Below are 24,254 nucleotides of genomic sequence, written 5' to 3' on the forward strand. Positions count from 1 at the left end.
TCCCGCCGCGCCGTGCGGCCCCGCTCCTGACCCCAGCGCACCCTGGGCAAGGCGCGCGTGCGCCGGCCGTCACCAATCCGAGGGCGCGCAGCTCCCGCGAGCGCCCCACCTCACCCGTAGGCAGCCAATCGGAGTGCGCTGCCAGGCTGGCTCGCTCCCGGCGCCGCCCGCGTCTCGCGTGCTGGCGCGGTGACGTCACCGGCGGGCGCTCCCCGCCGTGAGGCAGGGCCGGGGCCCCGCGGCGCCGTGAGGCGGGGCCGGTCGGAGGGTCCTGGCCGGGAGCAGCCGCCCCCGATCGCCCGGACCGGGGCATTTCCGGCTGCCGGTGTCCGGGCTGCAGCGGCTTACCGGGCAGCACCCCTCCTGCTCTTGGCCTCTGGCGGCCCCGGAAAAACCGCAGCCGGTAATCAGAGCCCCGCTTGGGTCCCGCCTACTGACCGTGGCGAGCCGCACCCGCGGGGCGGCCGGCGCGCACGGCCCGGCCCGGCTCGCCGCCGCCTGCCGTAGGCCGGGCAGGGAGCGGGGCCGCGCGGGCGCCTCCCGAAGGTGCGCGGCGGCCGGAGCCAGCTCCCGGGCCGGGGGAACGGCCCGGCCGCGGGGGGCAACCCGGGGTGTGTATCGATGTCATTCCTCCCGCAGCCAGGGTCCCGGGGGGGCCTGTCCGCGCCCCCGGCGCCGTGCGCGCCCCCGCCTGCGCAGCCGGCCCGGGCACCTCTGCTGGACTCGCCGCCGGACCGCGCGGTGCTTTTTGCTTTTTTTTTTAAATTTTTTTGGGGAGGGGGGAAGCTAGAATGTCTTTCCGCGGTGTGTTGCAGGCAGAGTCCTTTCCTGGTGGATTGCTGTGGCCTTACCTCGGGGCTGCCCCCCTTTTGCCGCAGAAATGGAAACACGGTAAATCAGACACAGAGTTGCTAATGCCGCCACAAAGGGAGAGACGCTCTCACTGATGTAAAGGCTGTAACACAAGGACCCGCGATCGCTGCGTCCAATGCTGCCCTCTTGTGAGATAATTTATTTTATCCTGTATCACATTCAGAGGTAACACCACCACCAGAAGTTAAGCGACACGCTGACATACATAAGACGAGACAGCCGTTGCTGGGCTCAGACCCACCTGCACCCTCTGGTCCCACAGACCTGCTGGTGATATGAGACCATCAACTTTCATCAAAAGTGAAAAAACGAAAGAAGCTTCTAAGGCTCAGAGGCACTGAAAGCTGGCTGAAATAGCCTCAAGGGCAGAATACCCAGTGAAGTTCCTTGAGCCTGTAAAGAACCTGAAACTCGAGTCCTTGAGGAGAGAAACTGCCTTCATATCTCAGGGGGGTGCTGGTGCCCAGTCCCTCCACACCAGGCAGTGGACACCACTCAATTTACGAGTGTGTGTGGCAGGAGATGAGTTTTACTGAGGTACCTCACTGGGAGGCAGAGGGGTGGGACATGCTTTCACTGTACAGTGAAAAAGCGTCGACTCCCTTCTCATCCAACACATTTCTATTAACACAACAATCAAACAACAGAGCGGGGGCAAGAGAAATGGGGGGAGGGGGGGCAGGGCAGAGCAAACTAACTAAACTTTTACTCTAGGCATTTAATCCAAAAAGGAAAATATGCTGGGTTTCCTTGAGTCCAAATAAGGATTTCTCTAGTAGCAACAAATCTTTACGCAGGAGTCTCTCATGTACTGTGGAGACATGCAGCATTGAATTCCACAGCAAAAAACTGAAAATGAAGGTGCAGCTTAGAGACCTGGAATGAGGAAGGAATTATAACAATTGGTTCCAACTTGGCTGTTCAGAGCTCAAGCACAGCAGAACTAAGAGAATCCAAGACCGTATCTTGCAGTGACCTTATCCCTGGAATGAGGACCCAGCCCTGTTAATGCTTAAAGCTGCTGATAAACCACTGGGATATACCTGGCTCTTCCACACAGGGCGCATGAAGGACAACACATGTCAGCTTCTCCCAGGTTGCTTCTGGATGTTGTATTTGGCTTTATCGTTGTTTCTATGGTGATTAAAGTTTATCCTGTGGCAAAATGATGCTCCAAGAACAAAGCAGCCGGGTAATGACATTTCCATTTTGGGGTGCTCAAAAATCATAATTCAGGTACAACTATAGGATTTACTTAAAATAATGTACTGTAAATACATTTATTTGCTTTCCAGTTTCTGAGTGTTAGTTTTCGTTTTTTTCCAGATTTTTCTTCACAGCTATGCAGACTAGCCACTTCTGCTTTACTCTGAAACGTTCACAAGAGTGTAAGACATGGTAAACTGGAAAGAAAAAAACCCCACAACGTTTCAAGATCTGACAAAGGCGAGGGTAAAACTCTGCAGTTTGGCACTGCAGAAAGATGATGATTCCTCCTCAAAAAATGGGAATATGTCTGGCTGTGGAACAGTTCACAGCATTTACACTTGCAGAGATCTTCATTGTGAATAATGCCACCCTATTGCTGACAAGAGAAAGGTGTCATTTTAAATAGATGTTTGTGTCAGCTGTCAACCCATAAGAAGCTTACCTGCACAATTTTTATTTATGAGTAGCTACTGCATTTTAATTCTTCTGTGTAGTAACTCTTGATGTCCAAAACTGGCTAAAACAGTTTTTGCAGCTTGTTGAATTGTGGTCTCCTGTTTGGGTGTCAGTCTCCACACAATGCCCGTGCTCCCGTGCTTTTGAATTGCATCCTCTTCCCCAGAAGTGGCTACAGACCCCACTTCCAGGCTCACTCTTGCCTACCCGTTCCCTTGAGAAGCAGTCTTCCCCACGCCCCATTTGACAGTAGCTAAAACTAATACATTTACGTATCAACTCCACTAAAGGAGAGCAGAAATTCACGGATAGGAAAAATAAATGCTGCCAAACAACGCTCCCACAGATAAATGGCTTTAAAGAAAATCCTCAATAGGCTCTGCCTTAGAAAACATATTTTCATTCAAGTCTCTTGCGACGTGAAAGACTGATGCTATGGAAACGGCTGCTCACACTTATGCCTGCACTGGCTTAGTCTACAAGGCAAAGAAATTACAAAGGGCTGTGCCAGGGCACAGTGGTGGGGCTTTAAGTGTCTGCTTCCCAAAGTTCTCAAGCATTCACTATTTTCCTTTACTTAGTTTTTCAAAATCCTGGCCGAGTACAGTCCCCTGCTGCTGCTCCTTCCCCATATGGACAACATTTGTCTTTTGTTTACTCAGCCAGCTGCAATGTGTGCTCTCCCCAAAACCCTTACTCCCTTTGTTTATATCTAGATTATACCACACACGATAGTCTCATCGGAGTAGCTGCATCCTGCCGAGTCCAGAGCCCGTGTACAGACAAACCAATTCAGACCAGCCCATACAGTTCCACCATGGTCTCCACTTGTGGAAGGGATGCTACCCCAGTGAGCTTTCCTCACGGGAGTCCTCCAGCCTAGCCTTGCTCTGCGTGGGGAGCTAACGCTGCCCGTGTGGCTGCACATCAGCGGCTCCTGGCTTTTGTCAGAGGCTCAGCCTGCTGAGACATCCTGCTGCTTGAACACAGGTTTGCATGCACATGAAGTGGCATGGTGGCCTTAAAACACGAGGCCACCATTTCAGGAACTCTGCAAGGGGATATGCTGGAGGCATAGAGGGCCATGCTCCGTCCCACCACGTCCCTGGGCAGGTCCGTGCTATCCCTAACTTTGTGTAGAGTCATTAGGAGACTGCTCTAGGTCTGCGTGTGATGTCTAAGGCACCTTGGGACCATGCCTGCCTCTGAGGTTCCTTTGACCCTCTCCTGGTCTCCAGCACTGTGCTGTAGCACGGGCTTTGCTCTTGCTCCCACACCTTCCCACCGCTGGCAGCAGGACATCAGCAGCAGCCGGCCAGTGGGGTAAGAAGGCAGAAGCCGCAGCACTGTGCCACCAGTGCCAGAGGTGTCACTGGTTCTCTGAGACAAACTACTCCCTTCCTTCGAGTTCCCAGGCCCTTATTCCTCCTCCTGTGAGAGAAGAGGGATTTGTAACCATGGCAAACTTTTCCATATAATGAACTGAAAATGGGAATGTGTTTTTTAGTATTTGAATACCCTCTCTTTTATGCTAAAAGATCACAGTTGTGCACTTTAGCAGACAGGTTGTATTGCTGTGTGATTTAAGAACAGCAGAGGAGGTCAGTATACCCCAGCTCTGACACGTCCAAGGCTGCCAGCTCCTTTGCAGAATGGGTGCCCACATGCCTAACCCCAAGAGTTGGCTGTTTTCCGCTTACACCTCATAGTATCTTTTTAGGTATACCTGCATATTTTGGTCACGTGTGGGAGCAGCAAGGCATGTGTTCCTTCACCAGCTCACTCTCAGCCCCAAAGAACAGGAAGTCTGAGGACTGTGCAAGAGCAGAGATGTTTGTGATGGATACTTCCCAGGACTGCTGCCAGCCACTGGAAAACCAACATCCCTCTCCAAGGGCTTCTCAGAGGAGGATACGGGAGAGACCTAAGGAGAACGCAATTCCCCTGCGCACTTCTCGTTTGTACAAGTGGCAGCTGCTGCAGTTCCCTGTGTAACAGCTTACTTGGGAGTCCACTGAAATACCAGCCACAGACATTTACCAATAAAACCACATGCAAATGATGTCATCATGTAATAGAAGGCGGCTGGTACTTTTTTCTGACAGGGATAAACATTTAAGTTCTTCTCTTTGGAAAGTACATTAAAAAAACAATGAGAAAGCAAGGCTGTATGGGAAAAGTAATATGACAGAACTAGAGCTGGAGTGTTTGAGAGAATTGGAGAGAAGTCCACGACCATTCTCAGTAAGAAGCAAGGGCTGCCTGCGCGCTGAGATCACCAGGGCTGCAGGAAAGGGCACACACAGGTTTATGCTACTGGTCGCGTACATCAACGCACAGTATGAACGTGCGTATCAACACTCACAGAATGCTCCAGCCTGTACCTGACACAAATTTGCTTATTAAGTATTTGATACACAAATGTTCAAGGTCAGGCTTTAAGACACACACACATATCCCCCTCATTTTTGCAGTGCTGAACTGACTTCATCCCACACTTGCTGTTCTAGAAGCATCTCTCTGAAAGGAAAAGGACTTTCTTGCATCCTTGCGATACAGTGGCAGTACCTTAATAACAAGGACAGAAGCCAAGGCACCCACACCAGCTGCCTGCCGATTCACACCGCACATGTCACCAGGCTGCAGGTAACTGTAAGGGCATGGCCAAGCCGCGGCAGCCACCTGTCAGACCTTTGCTGGGGGGGCTGCACCATCCACGCCTTCACACACAGAACTAGCTACTTCAGATGCACACCAGGGAGACTGCAGTGATTTACGTGGTTCAGATCACCTCATTCTCAGCAGATCGAGGATCTGGAGGCTGGAGACTGTAGGCCAGTAAGAGCCTGCTGCACCATGACTGAGGACCTGGTTTGTGTCTTCTGTCAGCATGGCCAGAGGCTGCACTTACGCAACCGGGGATGGGACTGGTGTCAACGGACACATCCAAGACCATAAAAAAGCTCAAATTCTGTTTAGTTTCATCTGGTCACCAACACTTTCCCTAAGCACAAGGGCACCTTTCACATGGGGGAAGAAGGAAGATTTAAGTCAGCAAGTTCCAGCTGGCATCGGTATGGGAAAATAGATCGTACCTGCGGCGCTCGGTTCTTCCACAGCGGAGGGATGGGGCTGGGCGATCCCTGAAGCTCCTTCCAACCCTGCATGTCCTTTTGCTGCTGACTACAAGACAGACATCGAGCACATGCTGACACTCCCACCACCTGCTAGAAAAAGGAAAAGCAATTTCCAATCATCATTTTTAAAGGAACACTCCAGTCCGCCACCAAAAGAGGAGGAAGTTCTCGATGACCCCTCGCTTCCACAGGGGACGCTGAGGACAGCTGCTGTAGGTTAGTCACACTTGGACAGAGAATGCGGATTTATACGTGACCTCTTTGCTTCTCCGGAGCAGGCTAGAGGAACAGTCTAGCAACCAGGTGGGTGCCCGGACAGAGAGCAGCGTGCTAACGCATTCCTTCCCAACACCCTCCTAGACCAAGAGACTGAAGTACTGAGAGAACTCATGCTTTAATAGACACTGAAATCACAAAGAAAGAAGGCCAAATGCCTTAGCAATTTCAATAAAAATATGAAAATCTTTTTACATGGTAAATTTCATAATATAAAAAGTTTAATGCTGTCTGGAAACAGAGTTTTAATTTACAAAGAAAGTCCGTATAGGCCAAACATGGCTAACACTGCATACAAGGAGAGCAAGTGCTAAAGGGCTGCTGCTTGGAAGAGTCTTTGCTGACAGTCCTCTCTCAGTTACCATCTTCAACGCTCTTTTGAAGGAGTTCTGCAACCAAGGGGCCAAGTTTTCCACACACATTTTGCAGCCTTTCTGGACAGCACGGCAATGCAACAAACCCGAAACTGCTCAAACCCATTATTACCATCTCGCCTGAAACTACCAGTGTTTCTTAACAGATTCACAAAGATTTCTGTGCACCTGGATCTGTTCTGCAACTTGAAAGAGATGTTCACAGAACGAGCCTGACTTAATGAAAGGAAATATGGCCTAGAGTGATATATGTGGGTGAAGCACCCCTTCAATGCTTTTTCCTTGTTTAAGTATGGTACGATTAAAAAGAAGGAAAATAGTACCAGGCCAGAGCACAGGCTAACCAACACAATCAAATTAAACAGGATTTTGATCAGAGAGATTGTTTACTGTTCCCATTTAGCTGAAGCTAAAGACAATAAAAAAAAAAATAAAATCTGTAATCCCACACAGTAAAACGTACTGGGCAAAACCAAACTAAAATACATTCTATGGCCTTGGGGAATGGTTGAATGTGGCAGGTTTAATGTGAAAATGGATAATACCTAGTTCTTATTGCTCACTGTATTAAGCAGTGTTGTCACTTGTACCATGCACAAATACAACAACGACAAATGCATTTAAACTCCACAGAAGGAATTCTAATATCAAACGGAGAACATGTTATTTTCATTTCCTGAATTTCTCCACATATTGGGCAAACCTGATAAAACTCTTTTTTTTTTCCTCACAAAGGGGTTGTTTCTCATTCAGGGGGTGGAGGAGTGAGGCACAAGGTGTGTGAAGTGTCTCCCAGCCATGAGTAAGCATGCATCTTCATGGCTTTCATTAAGCCAATGGAAGTGCCCTGTGTCAAGTCAATGGAAACACATTTCCCAAAGGACTTGTTCTAGTGACACTCACCTTCCATATTTATACAACACCAATTTCCCAAATACTGAACTTCCTCTACATCTGAACCCTTCCCTGTTTCTAATGCTCCCCCCTTAAAAAAACAACAGAAGAATCCCCCCCACCCCCCCACCCCCCTTGCCCCAGCCCCGATCTAGCTCTTTCTGAAAACTTTAAGCCAGTATGAAACTTGCTGGCAGCATGAAAATGGGTTGTACCAAAATGGCAATATGTAATTTCTACAGATTAAAAGATCCTTTAGTTATGGAAGTACACTACAAGTAAAGAGGCTTATTTCTGGCATGTTATGCAGCACTACAGGGAGTATTTGCTGTTGCTATAAACAAAAAGCTGCCCACTTCCATCCTGGATGTTCCTGGGATGTCGTTTTGAAACAGTTATGCTGGTTAGAAACAGAGTAGGTCACATGAAGTCTCTCAGCAGTCCTGTGACCGCAGCAAGCTGCACTGTCAGCAGTATCACCATCTACATGACGGGTAGACGCTGTACTGACTCATTTTGGCCCACTATTCCGATTTTTCCTGCCAAATGAGGAGAAGATGGTATCTAGCACCAAACCATCACAGAAAGATGTAATGTATAAATAACTTGCATCATATGAGTTGAGCAGATTTACTCAGCTCTTTCGCTACATTGCTTAATACGAGTAGATGAATCACTACTCTTTTTGTGTTTCTGCACTGAAACTGTTGTGATCATCCGTCCCTTGTGAGTTGACTGTAACAACACAGCCCTATATTCTTTGCCTTTAGTACTTGTTTTAAGCTCTTGCAATGGCAAAAAGGAAAACATTCTCCCAAAACCAGTGGATTCTAGAATATACTCAAAGCAAGCACTTGATATATGCACCAAGAGTAAGCTGAGCCTAAGTAATTTTATATCCCGGTATCAGAACTGAATCCTCTGTCCTGCTATCATGCTTTTCCTCCAAGATCCCTAAGAAAATCACAAATTATCAGATCCGTATTTTCAAGAAGAGCATCCAGACATGGTAAGTGCAACAATTACCTGCATCAGCAATGTGCCCCTCATACATTTACAGAGCTGACTGCACTCACCGCTCAGGTAGTCAGTTGCAAGACTGGAAGTTGACTTAAGATCCAGCTAAAACTCAGGGCCTAATTAATTAAGCCTCACTACACCTCTGTGAGGTAGGTAGGTAAATATTACTATCCCCATTTAGATAGAAAGGGAAGACGAGGCACAGAGAGGTGAAGTGATTAGCCTTCAGTCGCTCAGCGAATTTTGGGAGTGCAGAATAGAAACCAAAAGCCTTGGTGATCCAGTGCTCCGACTTCATAGCACATGGCCTTGCTTGGACCTAAGTGTGCAGTGTGGCCAAGTTAATGCTACCACACGCCCACAGTTTTCAGTGCATGTAAATTATCATTTTGATTCTGATTACATCACTGCATTCAACAGCCGCTTAAAAGAAATAACCTCCACTTGATCCATAACACCTAAACGCCACCTAGCCTAGGAAAGCTTACTTTACACATCCCCCCTGGGGTGCTCTTGGTTCTCTTTTCTCCACGGATCAGAGGGCACACAGGTTCTGCATACAGCCACTCTGCTTGCTGCCTCATGTACGGGCTCTGACTGCACTGACATCTGCTTAGACTGGTATACTCGCTCCAAAAGAAACTTGCCTCCACAGCAGGGAAAAGTATTGCAGGCCTGCCCGCGACGAGCTGTGTGGAATGATTTAGCAGGATCAGTGAAGGGTTTATTTGGTCGGGTGATTTCTAAATCACATATACTGATGTCACATTCCTGCCTGCTGTGGAACTGTAAAACAACGTTCTGAGCTTCAGTGTCTGTAACCCTCTCCTGTGCATGCTTAGCAGACAGAAGACACCTGTGCTGCACAAACACTTGGCAAGACGAAAATTTCACCTTCACAACGCTGTGTGCCAGAAAGATCAGAGCATTCAATAAAACCAGAGCTTGTCTGTCTGACACACGCTTGCTACCTCATGCTGAGGCTCCCCTTGCTCATTATGCCCCAAACATGCTTTTTGAGCTGACCAACCAGCAAAATATCACCTGAAAGGCTTCCCTCCAGGAAAGAGTTACCCGAGAAGCAGGTTTTAGAATGGGGCACCTCTGTCCTCTAGTCTTTGTTTCACCAGCCTCTAAATGATGCAAGAGAACTGCCAGTATCATGCTGCTATGGAGTTTTACTGCCAGCGATTTCTTGTGTTTGGCTAACTTGGCAGAGGTATCTAGAGGTACGCTATCTCGTCCTCTCTGTCAGCCTTTGCAAGCAATCAAATAAATGGCTTGTACTTCTCCAGGCAGAAACCTGTGCATACTTCCTTTGTGGTATACACGTGAAAGTCTGCCTGCTCTCACCTCCCTCTCCAATCCCTGATATGTACGATTTCTGTATAAAAAGCCAGCTGGAAAACCTCCCGTTAGGTTAAGAAATACAAGTAGGTGGCTGAAAAGCTGGTATTTATGAACAGACAACTAGATTCATTGGACCTGTTGCTGCAAATACTGAGCGCTACGTAGAACCTGTTACCAAGTGAGTCTGGCCAAGGTCCTGAAAATGGAAACTAAACCCCATCTGTGTAAGGCCCGTGTTCCTACGCAGTGACAGACAGGGCCAATCTGTCACATCCCTGTGCGTTGCCAACTGTGGGTACGACTACGGCTTCTCAGATAATGGTTCTGTACTGATAAAGGCAAGTGGGCAGAAGCAAATACTTAAACATGACTGTAAGTCATCAGCTGGTACGCAAGACATTTCAACATTTGGAGGAAGGAAAAAATCTTCCCGGTGACAAAAATTTATAACCGTTCCCAGATGGCAGCCTCAAGGGGCGTGTGGTTCCTGGAGCGCTACTGGAGGGCGGAGAATGAGTTGATGTCACTGCATTTGTAGTTTCAGGGCGCCTGTGTCCATTGGGAGGGTTCTTTTGTGGAGAAGCAAGGTGCTGCTCAATAGACAGGTCCTTTAGTTCCAGCTTATCTGCACTTTCTTCTTTGCTGTGCCGCGGAGATAAATTGAGCAAGCTGAGGACATCTTTCTTAGAAGTCATTGTTCCAGGAGCTCCTCGGAGTATCTTTATCGGGCCAGTGGAGTGATGGGGAGTGCTCTGCCAGAACATCTTTAGGTTGTGAATTGCTTGCACTTTTTCATCAATGGCAGCCATTTTTAATTTGTCTATGTCTGGGGCATCAGCTGGACTTGAGCGAGCAGAACCAGCTGAGGAGTAAGAAAGAGCAGGAGATGGAGTGCTGCCACCAGGAGACTGATGCCCTGAGCTTGGGGAGATATTTCTGGGTGATTTAGAAATATGAGCGCTGTAGGGAGAGCTGGGGTACTTGAGTTTGAAGTGAGGCTGCTCAGTTAAGGACCCATGTGAATCACAACTTGGAGATGGCTGCCCGCTGTACTGGCCTGTGCCTTCTTTGTTTGACATCTCCGATGTCGTAGGGCTATTATAGCCAGAACTCACTTTCTGAAGGGATGAACTCCTTGTTGGAGGCTTTGGTTTCATTGCAAGAGGCGAAGACTGATTCTTCTGACTAGAGCTGACTGGGCGACTGAATGCACTGGTCTCGGAAGATCTGAACGCAGACACACCTGCCGGGGTGGAAGCCCCATCGTCTGAACTGTTGCTCTTGTTTATTTGGCTGCTGCTTCTCTGAAGACGTTCAACAGCAATGAGGTGACTCTGAGTTTCCTCTAGAATTTTTTGGGCCAACTCTTGCGGATCAAGCTTTGGATTACTGTCCTCCTGGGATTTGACAGTGCTGTCCGTCTCAGTGCTAGACTGGTCAGATTCCCCAGTATCAGAACTTGCAAGCTTCCCAACTTTTTGGAAAGGTGAATTTGGACTGGGAATAAGAGTCATTTTAACAGGAGAATTTGGGGTACTCATGCTCCCTTTGGAGTTGGCAGACTCTTTAATGCCTCCAGCCTGACCAGTTTTGGGTTGTTTGTGATCAGGGGAAAATCTTGGTTTTACATTTTCTTGGTAACTGGCCAAAGGCTCATTGCTTATTATAGAAAAACCTTCATACTCTTCCTCATCTTTGCTGGCTACAGTGCTGGTCTGTGGTGACAACTGGCTCTGCACTGCAGACCTATGTGGATAGATGTTCTTGGGCCTTTCATAGTCCTGGCGTCCTCTGTGCCCCACACCATCTGGCATGCTCTCTGGCTTGGAAACAAAACTCATGGAAGAAGCAATGGAGCTCAGGCTATACACAGAAATGGCATCTGACGCAATGCTGTCTGGACAAGTAGGAGAGAATGGAGGGTTTTGATACTGGGGTAACGGGTTGGAAATAGACTGAGCAGAAGCCAGTGACTCTAGCGATGAGGAACTGTCCAGGCTAAGGCGCTTAGGCAGCTCTGTAGAATCTAAAAAAGAAAAAAAAAAAAAGTACAAACATGCCCCCAGATACACAGTAAAATCAAACAAAACCAGGTAATGTTCTATCAGAATCAAGAGGAAAGGCTACAAAACATGCACTCAGACCCTATACTACTTCAAAAACCCCAACTACTATTTAGGTGAGAAAAAAAATGCGCACAACCCAGGAAATGCACAGGCAGGAACCTCAGTCCAGACATCGTAGATGAAACTTGTCAATTTGCTATCATTTTATATCTCAAAAACAAGAGAGAGTTACACATCTTCCAGTTGCTGGACTCTATTCCCACTTTTGGCTATAGCCAAGTCTTAATGTTTGTTTCCCATATAAAAATAACATTTGCTGCACCTGTTGTACGATGTATGGTCTGTATGACACGTGTGTGATGATGTATGTATGATCTCTGCAAAAGGTAAGAGTGCAAGATTTCAATAGAAGCCATTCTAATCAAATCATCAGATGATACAGGAGCAGAAAGTACTGGAAGTAGCTTTACCAAAAAGTGCCAGCAAGGATTGCAGAGCAAAGTGCATGGTCCTCCTATTAGCTTGTTTCCCAGTTTTCAGAATCACCTCCTCTTGGCCAACTTCACAAAGGTCGAAACCTGTAGTGGAATATGGAGAGAAAATGACACCTCAAAGAAAGATCCCATGTCTTAAACAAGCATGGCCCCATCTACAACACAAATGGAAAAAAGAGAAATGAGATCCTGCGGTGTCCTGGAGTGATGGCTCTTCACCTACAATGTACGGTTCTGCTGGTTTGTTTTCATTACTATTTAGCATGCCTTCTCCAGCAGGTATCGGGACCTTCATGGTGCTGGACTGTGAGCACGTACACAGAAACAACTCACTCCTGTCCAAACTGACAGACAAAACGCACTAGTCAGTAGTTTTTTAGTTGCAAATTCCTTGGCATTGTCACAGAATGATATACTAACCACATCTCAGGGAACGGTGTCCCACATGCCCCTACCATTCATCATTAATTCAAAGGTTTCTCACAGAAATGGGTCTGAAGAAGGGCACAGACCTTGGGATTCAGCAAATGAGGGCTGGGCTGCAGGAGGCATGACTGTGTGTGAGAAGATGCCTGGCTTTTAACAGCTCCTCCAGCAGTCTTCTTGAATGTTTGGAGTTTTTTTCCAGCGTTGCCTCTTCCCTGCAATGCCTTTTAATTAATTCTAAGCAAGGTCCAAGCTAGAATAAAATTTAGTTTGGTATTTATTTCTCATCTGTCTTTTCCACAGGATATAGACCCTGGTACATACTATCACCCTGGTATGTCCTACGGGTCTCCCTCTCAAAGGAATGACTGGTCAACTTCAGGTAGAAGGCCAGAAGTAAACTCAAAAGTATGTATTACAAACAAGAGGGGAACAGGATCCTGAAATAAAAACCGGGGTTAAACCAACTTCACAGTACGAAGCTGCTATCAACCCTGAAATCCATGTTCTGCTGACTGAGGAGGTGTTTTGGTGGATGAGACAAAAAGGCACCTTCGCACGGGCTTCCGAGCGAGCCAGAGCTCCGTGCGTGTGAGCCGGCAGAGATGTACTGAGCTGTCAGGGGTCACATCCAGAGATGCAAAGACCAAAGAGTACCCAGACAAACAAATCTAAAGCTGTGAGTCTCGTCACTACTTCAAGACACCGTACAAGACACTAGTAATAGTTTTAGAAAGACAAGGGAAGGAAGTGTTTTCCTACCTAGAGCTGCCAGAAACTCATGGCAGCCAGGCAGCCTCCAGAGTTGGACACTGATGGAAACCTGGATTGGTGCTGAGGAGAAATCTTGCTCCTTCTCGCCTGCCTGAAGTTGAACCAGGACTTGATGCAGCTGAAGATAACAACACAAACATTAGCCACTTCTTACAAATCACATCACTGCTTTCCCAACAGTCACAGCTAAGGAAACTCACTGCAAACTTTCCCAGTACACCCATTTATTCATCTGCTGCTCCGGAACGGAACAGTGAGATGAAAAGGTCTGGGCAGAGGGACAGTCCAGGGACAGCAGCAGTGGACAAACCTGAGCAGCAGCAAAAGGTAAGGACAGAACAGGGGTGAGGGTTGGGGGTGTGGGCCAGTGGAAACTGAGCAAGAAGGAAGCACAGCAGGAACATCTGTGAAGTGACAGAAAAGGAAAGAGATACTTTGGGGCTGCTCACAGAAATATACTAAAGCCCATTCCGTGACTGAGCCGTACGCCCTATGCAAATCCCAAGAAACTCATTCTCAGCATTTAACTGGGCAGAACAAGTCATATGAAACCACAGAAGACTTTCCTAATACCTCCGTGGCCTCCAGGAAAGAAGTTTCTCAACTGTGCCCAAGGGACGGGAGTAGCAAAGTAGAGAAAAAATGTGTTTATGAAGATCTGACACAAATTAAGGTGCCAGGATCCCATGTATTCAAAAACATAGCCAGGGCAGGAAGGATGGAAAGCCATTAATCAGGGCCCAGCTAACCTCAGGACCACCCATCTCTCACAACCCACAAAAGCTTACACAGTCTTTTTTCCACAGTAGCACTACGGAGCAAATTTCAGGCCTGAAAGCGGGTTGAAGACACTACACGGCACAGGGAAATGGGTCTGCAGTGACCAAGGCATTTTATCCTGCACAGCAGTGTCATCCCCCAGTGCATGTAATACTCACCATTCCCACCATATTTTTAACAGCCTTCGGGCAGCAGATAACAAGAAAGGAAAAGAGAAGGAGAAAAGAAAGAAAGAACACAGGTTATTCTGTGCTACAAAATGCCTGTGATCGGGAACCCTGCAGTGACACATCCACATGCAAACCAGCATCCTGACTGCAACGGTGCTCAATCCAGAGAAAGAAGGGAGCAATGGACATGGCCTGAGCTGTGAACCAGGAGTCCCACGGCGTGGGAACAGGCGGCTGGAATCTGGGAGTGCCCGGCTCATTACAATCAACTCAGACACTCGGCGGGCAGATACTCAGGCCAACCCACGTTCCCTCAGAAGGCTGAGAATAAAACAAGCCCTTCTCTTGTCTTCTCTGGGATGCATTATCGGCACGTAATGCAGTCAGCAATCCCTAACTTTTCCTTGCACATGTAGTAGTACTGATGTTCTCTCTTCTGTGGTTCCTGCTTTCTGGTTTGCACTGAAAATCAGCACTTGCTATCCGGAGCAAAAGATCAGGCTCCCTGCCTCACAGCTTCACTGAAGCCAAGTGCCAAGAGCACCTGCTCCCTTACGATGCCTACCACTCATATGGAAAAAACAGCTGGCAACACCCGCTGACTGAACTGTCAGTCTTTACACTTCAGTTTTGAACAAAGTCTTCTCTGCTTTGGGACAGGCAGGGCTCTAGCTGCTCACCAACTGACCTGCTGAGAGGAAGGAGGGGAAAAAAGCAAGTAACCACAGAGGAAGGGCGAGCTAAGCTGAAAACCCCTAACTTGTAACTGGATAGACTCTTGTGCAAAAGGGAATTCTGGGGTGTGGGCTATAGAAGAACATATGCAAAACCAATGCAAAATCCCTGACAATATTTATTGCAAGGGGCAGCTGAGGAAATGGCGAGTGCATCTTCTGTCAGTTGTGTACAGCCATCTGAATGTTCTTCCTTGGGTGATTTAACTGTCTGAGACAAGAAGACAATTGCGAAGTAATCTCATAGACCCTGTAAACACATTCCCATCTATCCCACGCTGTCTTGTGCTCATCCCCAGGCCCTTCATCCCCAGGCCTCCCTCTGGTGGCAATGAGGGAAAAAATAATCCTGCTATTCAACCACAGGAGTCTCGGGCCCTGAGAAGAGCCAAGGCAAGAAAGCAAAATGCCATAAAGGACAAGCCATTAGAGATATCTCATGTGCTACTGTAGATCATCACAAGAAACCCTTTCCTTGGAGCATACTCGGCCTAGTGGATTGACAAAGCAGGCTTCTTAGTGGGTAACAGCAAAGCTGGGGCTCTTATTTTGCATTTTGTGCAGAGACTCTACACGACAGAACACAGGGGAGCCCACTGAAGCTATGCAGAGATAATCCCAGCTACCCACCACGGTACTTCCCTAGAACACCTTTGCATGGGGAAAGGGGAGAAGAAAGTGAGCAATATGCCCATTCACTACGTGCAGCATGTTCATTTACTAAAGCAGGCAAATGACCAAGATAAACCTCAGTTTATCAGGACAGTAAGAAGCAGGTAATGGAAAGGCAGCTGGGCTGATGGCACAGAGAAAGCTTAGGTTAGGCCAGGCATGCTAGAAAGACTAGGGAGGGAGAGGAACGTGAAGGAGATTGGGGCGAGCAGGGAGGAGTCCCATAGCCATAGCCTTCCTCTTAAAGACCGTGAATCCTTTCAGCAGAGCTATGAGCACGCACACCAGGAAAAGCACAGGCTCAGCAAGTTTTCTGAGAGACCTTGCATTGTCCAAAGTCAGCTATACCCTGGGACTTTGGTAATCACAGCGGACAAAGACCAGCCAACATGGGCCCTACGTAGGATGGCGAAAAGCAATTAGTGGTTCTGCCACCCATTTCCCGTACTTTGCTTCCCCCTCACTGCAGCAGGCATCGCGTTTTCACTTCTGTCACTGAACAGGGAGACCCAAGGCCATGCAGCCCAGTACCATACCTGCATTTTTCTCTTCTGGACACACACTTTCATTTACACAAAGAGGCAAGCTTTAGAATTTCAACCCTAAAGCTTCCTAGCAAGCGCTGGGTTGATAAACCAGGGCATAAATCATTCTGCACACTTCTGAATTTACTGACCTGGGAAGAACCATTTGGAAACTGGTACTGGAGGAAAACCTCCCAACTCACCCTGTTGATAAGCTGTTCTCCTGTTTCTGAAGCTGTGATAAGCTTACAAAGTGCCTGAAGTGCAGGGTTAGGCAAACCTGAAAAACAGCAGCAGAAACATGGATTGTTCAGTATCTGTTTCTTGACTGCTAGAAAGGCAACAACCTGAACAGAATACAAACTTGCCTCATTCCTAAAACCTCTCCCCCACAGCACTGAACAGTTCTGGAAGCAGCAGCAACTCCCAGAAAGCAAAAGGTTTTGCCGCTTTGCAGGTAATTTCAGGTAATTATACCTTCGCTGGCTGAGAGCTGGGAGAAAGGAACAGTCACATCAAGCTGCTCAGGTATTAGACCCAGTAGTAAGTGATTCCCCTCTATGACAAGATTTTCAGTAAATATTTACTTTTACAACTTCTACCCTGTTAAATACTTGTATTTCATTGATGTAAAACATCACCAGTTTACAGGCTTGCATCAAAGAAGGGCAGGGAAAGGCAGATGCCTGCTTGGACAGAGCCGGTGGCTGAGCTGCCCCTTACCTAGGAGGGACTGTATGGTGGTGCTGCACTGCTGCAGCCGGTCCCCGGGGTCGGAGGTTGGGAAGAACACCGCTGCTGGGAGGCCACTGGCTGGAGGGTCCAGCCGAAATCCTACTGCAGTAAGTAGTGCCTGCCAGCCTGGAATGCCACCGACTTTATTCTCCACGCTTTGTTGGGAGGTATACATGGAGTTGTGCTGCCCATTCTGGATGCGCTGCAATGATTTTTCCACCTTTAGGGAAAATAATAACGTTAGCTCATTTTAGAAGAGATTTTTACTGACTGCCTCTTTTTACACAGTGAAGAGACGGGAACGGCAGGTTGAGCGACAGCAAACCCAGCGCTGAATCTGGCCTGTCTCACACAGAAGGATGTTAGCGTCCTTGGAAACAGAGGCTCTAGTAATTCGGCACTCACAGCTGCAAAATCACTGCAACGAGTGCCAGTATGCTCTGAGATGCTGGGGAAAGCAATACCACAGGAAAATAAGTGCCACTTTGTTTGTGACAGTTTCCTATAAGCCTGGCAGCTGCCTTTCTCCCCAAAATATGACTCAGGTTCAGGTTCCAGTCTCTCACGTACACTGCTTATTACCAGGCAACAGTTTGCAGCTACATGAGAAGTAACAAGATGTGTGTCCACAAAACCCAGCAACTGGGATGACTAGCAATATTCACAGGTTTTCCTGATGCTATGGATACTCCACGTTCCTGTGGGACCACAGAAAACACACGGGAAAGGAAAGTATTAAAAGTCAGGAGATTATTCTAGTCGCCTGGCAGTTTGGCATCAGTCCTGCGGCTCCCCACAACAGGCTACTGGCACGTACGGGGACCACAGCGCCTCTTACCTTCCACGTACGCAAAGAGACAGCAGTCACTGTGCTCTGCATTTCCATGACTGCGATGTTCCTGGCTGTTTTCTTGTAGGAACAATGAACCCCAACGATTATCTCAGTTTTAAAGCAGAGACCCAATTCAACAGCACATGCAAACCAGATGGTTTTGCATCTGGTACATTTATATACATGTTGTTTTTTTTTTTTTTAAATATATATATTTTATATTTGCAGGATTTTGCACAATACAATGAAAGACTTCACTTCTTCTTGCCTCTTTTTGCTCTGGACACTTCATCAGGTGTCCCAACAGTCTTCTTATACTGACCCACAGTTTTCACATGGTATGGTGAGGTAAGGGAGAAGGGTTGAAAGTATATATTATGTAATATATATATATAAATATACATAAATATATACAATACACTATATATAATTATATATAATAATGTGTATACTTATTATATATAATAAGTACCTATTCTTATTATATAGGATATAACACATCAGAGTGTTTCTCTTCCCATTCATCACTTACAGATGCACACCCACAGGTAACATTATCTCACAGTTACAATGGCCCTCCGGGTGCCTGCTGGGTGTGGTAGCGTTTCCTTGATCTTACCAGATGTAGCAGGACACGCAGAGCATCTCGTGCCCTTTCAGGGTGCTGCAGAATCTCAGTCAGGGCCTGTCCTACTAGTGAAGAGGGGCTGTTCAGCTTCATATCACTCCCAATAAGCATGAAGCCTGCAGGTTTCAGAATAAGAGACAGTCAATCTCCTTCTGTTATGGAAAATGTTCAAAACAGCAGCAATATCCTCTCCCCTCTCAGACTAACGGAATGATGGTTTACTGCACCCTGCAGAGTGAGTCTTTTCCCAGAGCAGCTGCCCAGTCCCATAGACTGAACTTCCAGAAAGCTTCTAGATGCTTCTTACTGTCTTCCTCTATTAAATCAATAGTATTTTCCTGTTCAAGCAAGTGGAAAAAACACTGTATTGCAGCTAAACTTGTCCTAGCATGCGCCAGGTCTCCCTTACAGCAGTGGAAATCAATAGATGCTCGCAGAAACAGAACTCAAAACTGAGAGCTTTCCCTGTCTCAGTGAGAAACCTGTCTTGGCTTATGCACCATCTAAATACTAGATTCTCCAGATGGCAGCCCAAGGAGCCCTGCCTGCCCCTTCTCCAACACTGCGGAGAGGTACGCGGCTGCCCATCCTCGCCCTGGTTCTCCATCTGAGACTCACCGTCAAGAATCAAAGATGGAAGTCAGGGACTGTGTGTCACATACTACGGAAGGCGCAGTACTAAGGCAGCTTGAGCAGCTGGAAGCCTCTGCTTGGTGGTGATGCCACACACCCATGGCCATGCGCATTCTGTTTTGCCTAGGAAGCAGTGACTTTTTTTTATTTTATTTTAATGCCCTTGCCTTTTGAGACAGAAAAATCTTGGAAGGAAAATAAAATACAAACTGAACTGTGGACTGTAACCTAAACTCAGCATCCACCTGGTATTGTCTGAATCACGTTCTAACGCTGGACTCTGCATGCCTGAGATCGCTCTGTCAGACTAACTCCAAGTGTTCACATTAACAAGCTCTGGTGAGTTTCGCACTCCTCCAGCTACACAGAGTTTACATCAGAACCATACTCACAGCACCTTCCTGATCTAAAAACCATGGTACTGCTGCCTGTGCAAAAAAGAAAAAAAGCCATTTGGGGAATGCCTGCAGTTTTCAAAAACCAGGACTTGTGCCAGGGAAAAAAAAAAAGCAGGTTATTTGTACATATCCCTGTAACGGCACCGTTGAACTCCAAGACTTTGCCTTTCTGAATCTCAGCTCACTCATCTAATTGAGAGGGAGCAAGCCCCAGCCCTCCATCAGGAGCTCACACTGCTGAGAAATTTCCAGTGGAAGCAAGGGAAAACTTTCTCCTGAAAGGATCAAAGGAGTAAGCCCTACAAGGTTTATGTCACAGAAATCATAGCTACTGATTGCTGCTGCAACTTCCAGAAGTCCTACTCTTGGCTCTTTGTTGAGAATTCCCCTAAATACTCAGTGAGAAGGTTCTGAATATTTGCTCCAACTAACTCCATTCCAAGTACACAGGAAACGTGACCCTACAGGTTACAAACACAGGGAAGGAGTTATTGTATTGCATGTTTTTTTCTTTCCAGTCACGAAACCATTGTGATGAAACACACTTCACCACCTTGCAATTGCTTTAAATTATATCAAATTCATAACACATTTACTATACACAATGAAATACTGATGTGTTCCATGATGCTGATATTCAGCCACACTCAGCTGAGTAACAGGGTCTGAAGTATGCGGGCTGAATTCTGGGAGAGCACAGGGCACATGCTGCTCCCAACTACCTGCTAGCACTGCTCCTTGCTTAACTCAACCAACCTGGCATTAGAACACTGCCTAGAAACCCCTCCTCATTTGCCAAAAAGCAGAATTCTTCCTACCTGCCCAGTTGGATGGATGGGAGAACTGCTTGCTGTTCTGTACAGTTTTCATCGCTTCTCCAAGGGCTGCACTGGCTTTCATCCCATTTAAGAGGGAGGAATAGAAGGCATGCACAAACATTTTGGAGGCAGCCACAGGAACAGGCCAGAGTGACACCAGGACACACTGAGCCCCAGCAGCCAGGAATGCTCTTGTCAAGCCAATAACTCCATCAGCAGTGACTTTGCTGTTGGATTCTTGGTAAGAGCCAAGAACCACTAATTTGACAGGAAGCCGCAGATCCAGGACATCAGCTGCTGTAAGCAGAAACTCCTGAAGAGGAGGGCAGTCTGAGATGCTCTCCACATCACTGGCATCATCCTGCATCCGAAGGGATTCTGGGATTGTGTAGGGGTTCCCAAAGGAACTCTTGCTGCTGGCTGGATTGCTGTCAGTATTGGGTGTCAGGACCAAAGCAGCCAGTTTCCAGGAGACATGGGTTGCAAAATGGACACATTCTGCCTGAGTGAGGGCACTCATGACCCTCTCTTTTGTTGCTGCGCTGCCAACTAAGGGCTGGCAGCCAAGTAACTCAGATACCATATATGCTTCCTCTTCTGCAGAGGGCATAGGTCCCCAGAGCCACCTGTCCATAACTGCTGAAGGGAGCTTGGGATTTCCTATGACAGCTGCCATTGAGGTAGAACTGGAGTAAGCAGGGGTATTCTTCCTTGCATGGGACTACAAAGAGAAAGAGAAAATGGTGTTCAAAGACATGTTTGTTATAGTGCTGGTAATAAAACACCCTGACTCTTTGGCTCTAACCAGAAGCCTGGTTGTCATAATTACCAAAAAAAAAAAAAAAAAAAAAGCTATCTGCATTTCTTTAGTTTCTTCCACCTGACTATTCCAAGGAACACTTCTGCTTGAGTCCAATCAGGATTTCTATCCCCACATCTGGGATGAACAGATAGGTAAAAACAGAAAGCAACAGACTTAGCCCAGCTCCTTTTGAGGGCTGCAGCAGAGCTAGAAACATAAAGAAGATTACAGCTCTCCATTTTATGGGAAGACTACTCGTACTCACTCACTGAGTGGTATCTTGCAGCTGTATTTCAAGGATTAGCATCATCACTGCCGGCGGCATGGTGCTGCACGCACCTGATTACTGGGGCCTGGTACTGAACAGAAAAGCCTAATTCCCACAGCGGTAACGCTGAGAAGGTTCAGACTCTTTCGCTGTTTCAGTGACTGTTTAACCCAGCGCAAGCCAAGCCACACAGCAGCACACTGCTCAGCAAAAGCAGATGTGACTTAGGGCATTCTCCCTGGGGCTTAGAAATGCTGATGCCAAACTTCAGCATGAAGACACTTCTGCATGATTTGCCTGTGGCATTTGCTTTGCCTTTAGCTTCAGTGTCATGAGATATCAGCAGCCTTCTCCACACGGAAAGCTAAAATGTAGACGAACATACCAGAAACGTGATAGGACAGACAGCTTGGCAAGGAAGCTCAATATAGATCACCAACTCCTACATTTCTGCAGTCTGCCACCTAGTTCCACACCCTAGGACATGCTACCCCTCACATGAGGACATCCAAATGATCCATTCCCCTTGTCCTTCCTGGCACACCTGGGGCTGTGTTTTTGTGCTTCAGGAACTACATCAGAATCTACTTCACAGCTGTGGTGCTTAACGTGCTCATCAGAACTGGGAATGCCTCGGCAGGGGGGTACATTTCTGTTTCTATTCTTGTGTCTGGCATAGCAGGGCAGAGCTGCCGCTTTTCTAGCAGGTGTAAGAACCCGCACCCCACAGGAGAGGTTCTGTGAGAGAGAGGTTTTATAAGGCAATGTCAGACCTTGGAGCTGGGATTCAGTGACTGGATGGACGGCACTGCAATGAGGCTGAAGCGCTCATAGAGGTACTCGTTGGAGGAACTGCCCTTCAGGAGAGCAAAAGGAATGAGGTACAGTTCCCCCTCCAGAACCAGTATCAGCTGGCGATGGCGGCCAACAGGCCCACTGGAATGCATCAAACCCTGAAAAGAAAAGAGAGAGCATCAGTTCGGCCCTTTCACTCCAGCAGGTGCCCCAGCTTGCACTTCCCAAGCATCAGGCTCTAGTCTGACCCCACGCCAGGTTTGGAAATATCCGTATCAGAGTTATGCTCCGTGTGAGCACAGGTGCGGCGCCAGGCGAACACACGCTGGCATTGGGCAGGTCTGCACGGCCGGACTGCTGCTCCCCTGTGCACCAGCGATCCCACCGAGCCAAACGAGCCTCGAGCGCACCGACACGCTGCGACCTCGGTCATCACCCCCAGCCCCAGCAAGTGCGCTGGGACGCAGCCTCACCGCAGCACAGCAGCTCCTCCCGCTCCACCATAACGTCTCCGCGACCCCAACCACCTACGCCTTGTCAATGTTATCACCTTATCCCTTGAAAGAGAATATTCTTTCTGATACTGAATTTCAAACTAGTCATTTCCTACATAAAAGCAAAAAATCTACAGGCTGTGCCCATGATCTGCGCTTCAAGACACTTGACACTATCATTACCCAGAGCCTCAAGCAGGGCTAAACAGAAAGTACCCTACGGGGTAGCTGGGGCACCTTATGGGCCTTGCCAAGCAGGGAGAGTAATAAATAGGGAACATGCAGCTGGGCACAAAAGTGGCAACTGCTCCTGGTCCAATCTAACTGGAGGAATTTCACTAATTTATCAAAGCATATCATAAAAATAATTAGTTAGCACCCCAGGAAAGAGTAACTTCAAAGCACTGAAATTTGCTCCTGCTTAAACACTTGCAGCACACACCAAAAAAGTCTAAAGGACTCATGCAAAACAGCAGTAAATTTCTAAGCAATTCTACACCTTTAAGCTAGCGTAGCAGCCGTAGCTTGGCATGGCAAATAAACCATTCATTAGAAGATGAAACTTTTAGCACAAGCCTGGATGAGACCAAATCCCCAACCTGACATATTGCTGATAACCAGTTCAACTAGTGTTGTTCTGTTGCTGTCCAGACTGCTCGATGTTCCCAAAGGCAAGCTAACTCTGCACTGTCCACTGCAGGATGGAGACAAGGATCCAGTACGCAGGACTAGATTCTTGTCCTTAGATTCTCAATTCTTTTGAGAATTTTCATTCTGGGCTATTTTAATTGCCATCAGATGTAGCAAACATCTGTTTTGACAGGAGACGAACAGCTACTCGGGCTGCTCAGCATATTAAGACAAAACTGCCTGACTCCATTCCAAGTGGATTTCTGAACTAGCTTCCAATGCCTCCAAACATTACCTCTTCCTGATGCAAATTCTGGAGCTTTAACAGAACAGCAGTAAAGGAAGAGTATTTTTCAAACATATGGCTTACATTTCATAAATAATAACCGCCAAAACCTCTGAGGTGCTAGCTAGTTACATTATTATCTGAAGAAATAACATCCATGTTCATCATTCTGTTATTTATCAAACATTGCTCCCTTTAACATCTGTGCTTTAGAGCACGCTTATTTCAGTCAAGTCCCCATTTAAGTCAGGGAAAGAATAATATTCCTTCTTTCACTGCCAGCAGTGAACTACTACTATGAAACGTCTAACAGGAACGCAGACTTGTGAAACGAGAGGGATGCAGGAGTAACGTCAGAAAATCTTGAAGCGTGGACATGTCAAACAACCAGACAGTGCAACAGAAAAGAAAGGGATTTTGTGAATTTTGAGGGTGAGTATTACTACTTGTGTGAAGCTTTATATAGAGAGCTCAGACAAATGCACCCTGGTCCTAACACACAACTCTTCCCCTCCGCCTTGCTCAGGGTCTGTCTGGAGCAGACTTCCAGACTGCACTGTGATGCACTGACAGCTGACAATTAATTTGAGACACACTGACCCCATCTCACTAGCAATCAAAGAATAACAGGAATTTGCAGTCAGTCTCAAGCTTTAGTTCTCAGGCAGCAGCAAAGATGAATGAACATCGCTAAAGAAACAGAAAA

General features: G+C 47.3%; 1 protein-coding gene across 4 annotated transcripts in view; it reads right to left on the minus strand.

The window, feature by feature from the left end:
* Positions 1 to 6,050: 6,050 nt before the first annotated feature.
* Positions 6,051 to 24,254, minus strand: part of TTC28 (tetratricopeptide repeat domain 28) — a 191,424-nt gene continuing 173,220 nt past the window's right edge. For 3 of the 4 annotated variants that reach the window (XM_056347935.1, XM_056348113.1, XM_056348200.1), the window contains 9 exons: positions 22,117 to 22,296; positions 20,274 to 20,994; positions 18,416 to 18,540; positions 16,953 to 17,184; positions 16,433 to 16,509; positions 14,288 to 14,311; positions 13,338 to 13,467; positions 12,126 to 12,233; positions 6,051 to 11,615 (listed from right to left, as the gene is read on the minus strand). In XM_056347935.1, the coding sequence (XP_056203910.1) occupies positions 9,991 to 11,615; positions 12,126 to 12,233; positions 13,338 to 13,467; positions 14,288 to 14,311; positions 16,433 to 16,509; positions 16,953 to 17,184; positions 18,416 to 18,540; positions 20,274 to 20,994; positions 22,117 to 22,296 (3,222 nt within the window). In that variant the 3' untranslated portion in view covers positions 6,051 to 9,990. The remainder of the gene's footprint in view (positions 11,616 to 12,125; positions 12,234 to 13,337; positions 13,468 to 14,287; positions 14,312 to 16,432; positions 16,510 to 16,952; positions 17,185 to 18,415; positions 18,541 to 20,273; positions 20,995 to 22,116; positions 22,297 to 24,254) is intronic. The other variant, XM_056348024.1, reaches the window with a different exon arrangement.

The sequence above is a fragment of the Falco biarmicus genome, chromosome 1 (genome assembly GCF_023638135.1).
Source record: "Falco biarmicus isolate bFalBia1 chromosome 1, bFalBia1.pri, whole genome shotgun sequence".
NCBI lineage: Eukaryota > Metazoa > Chordata > Aves > Falconiformes > Falconidae > Falco > Falco biarmicus.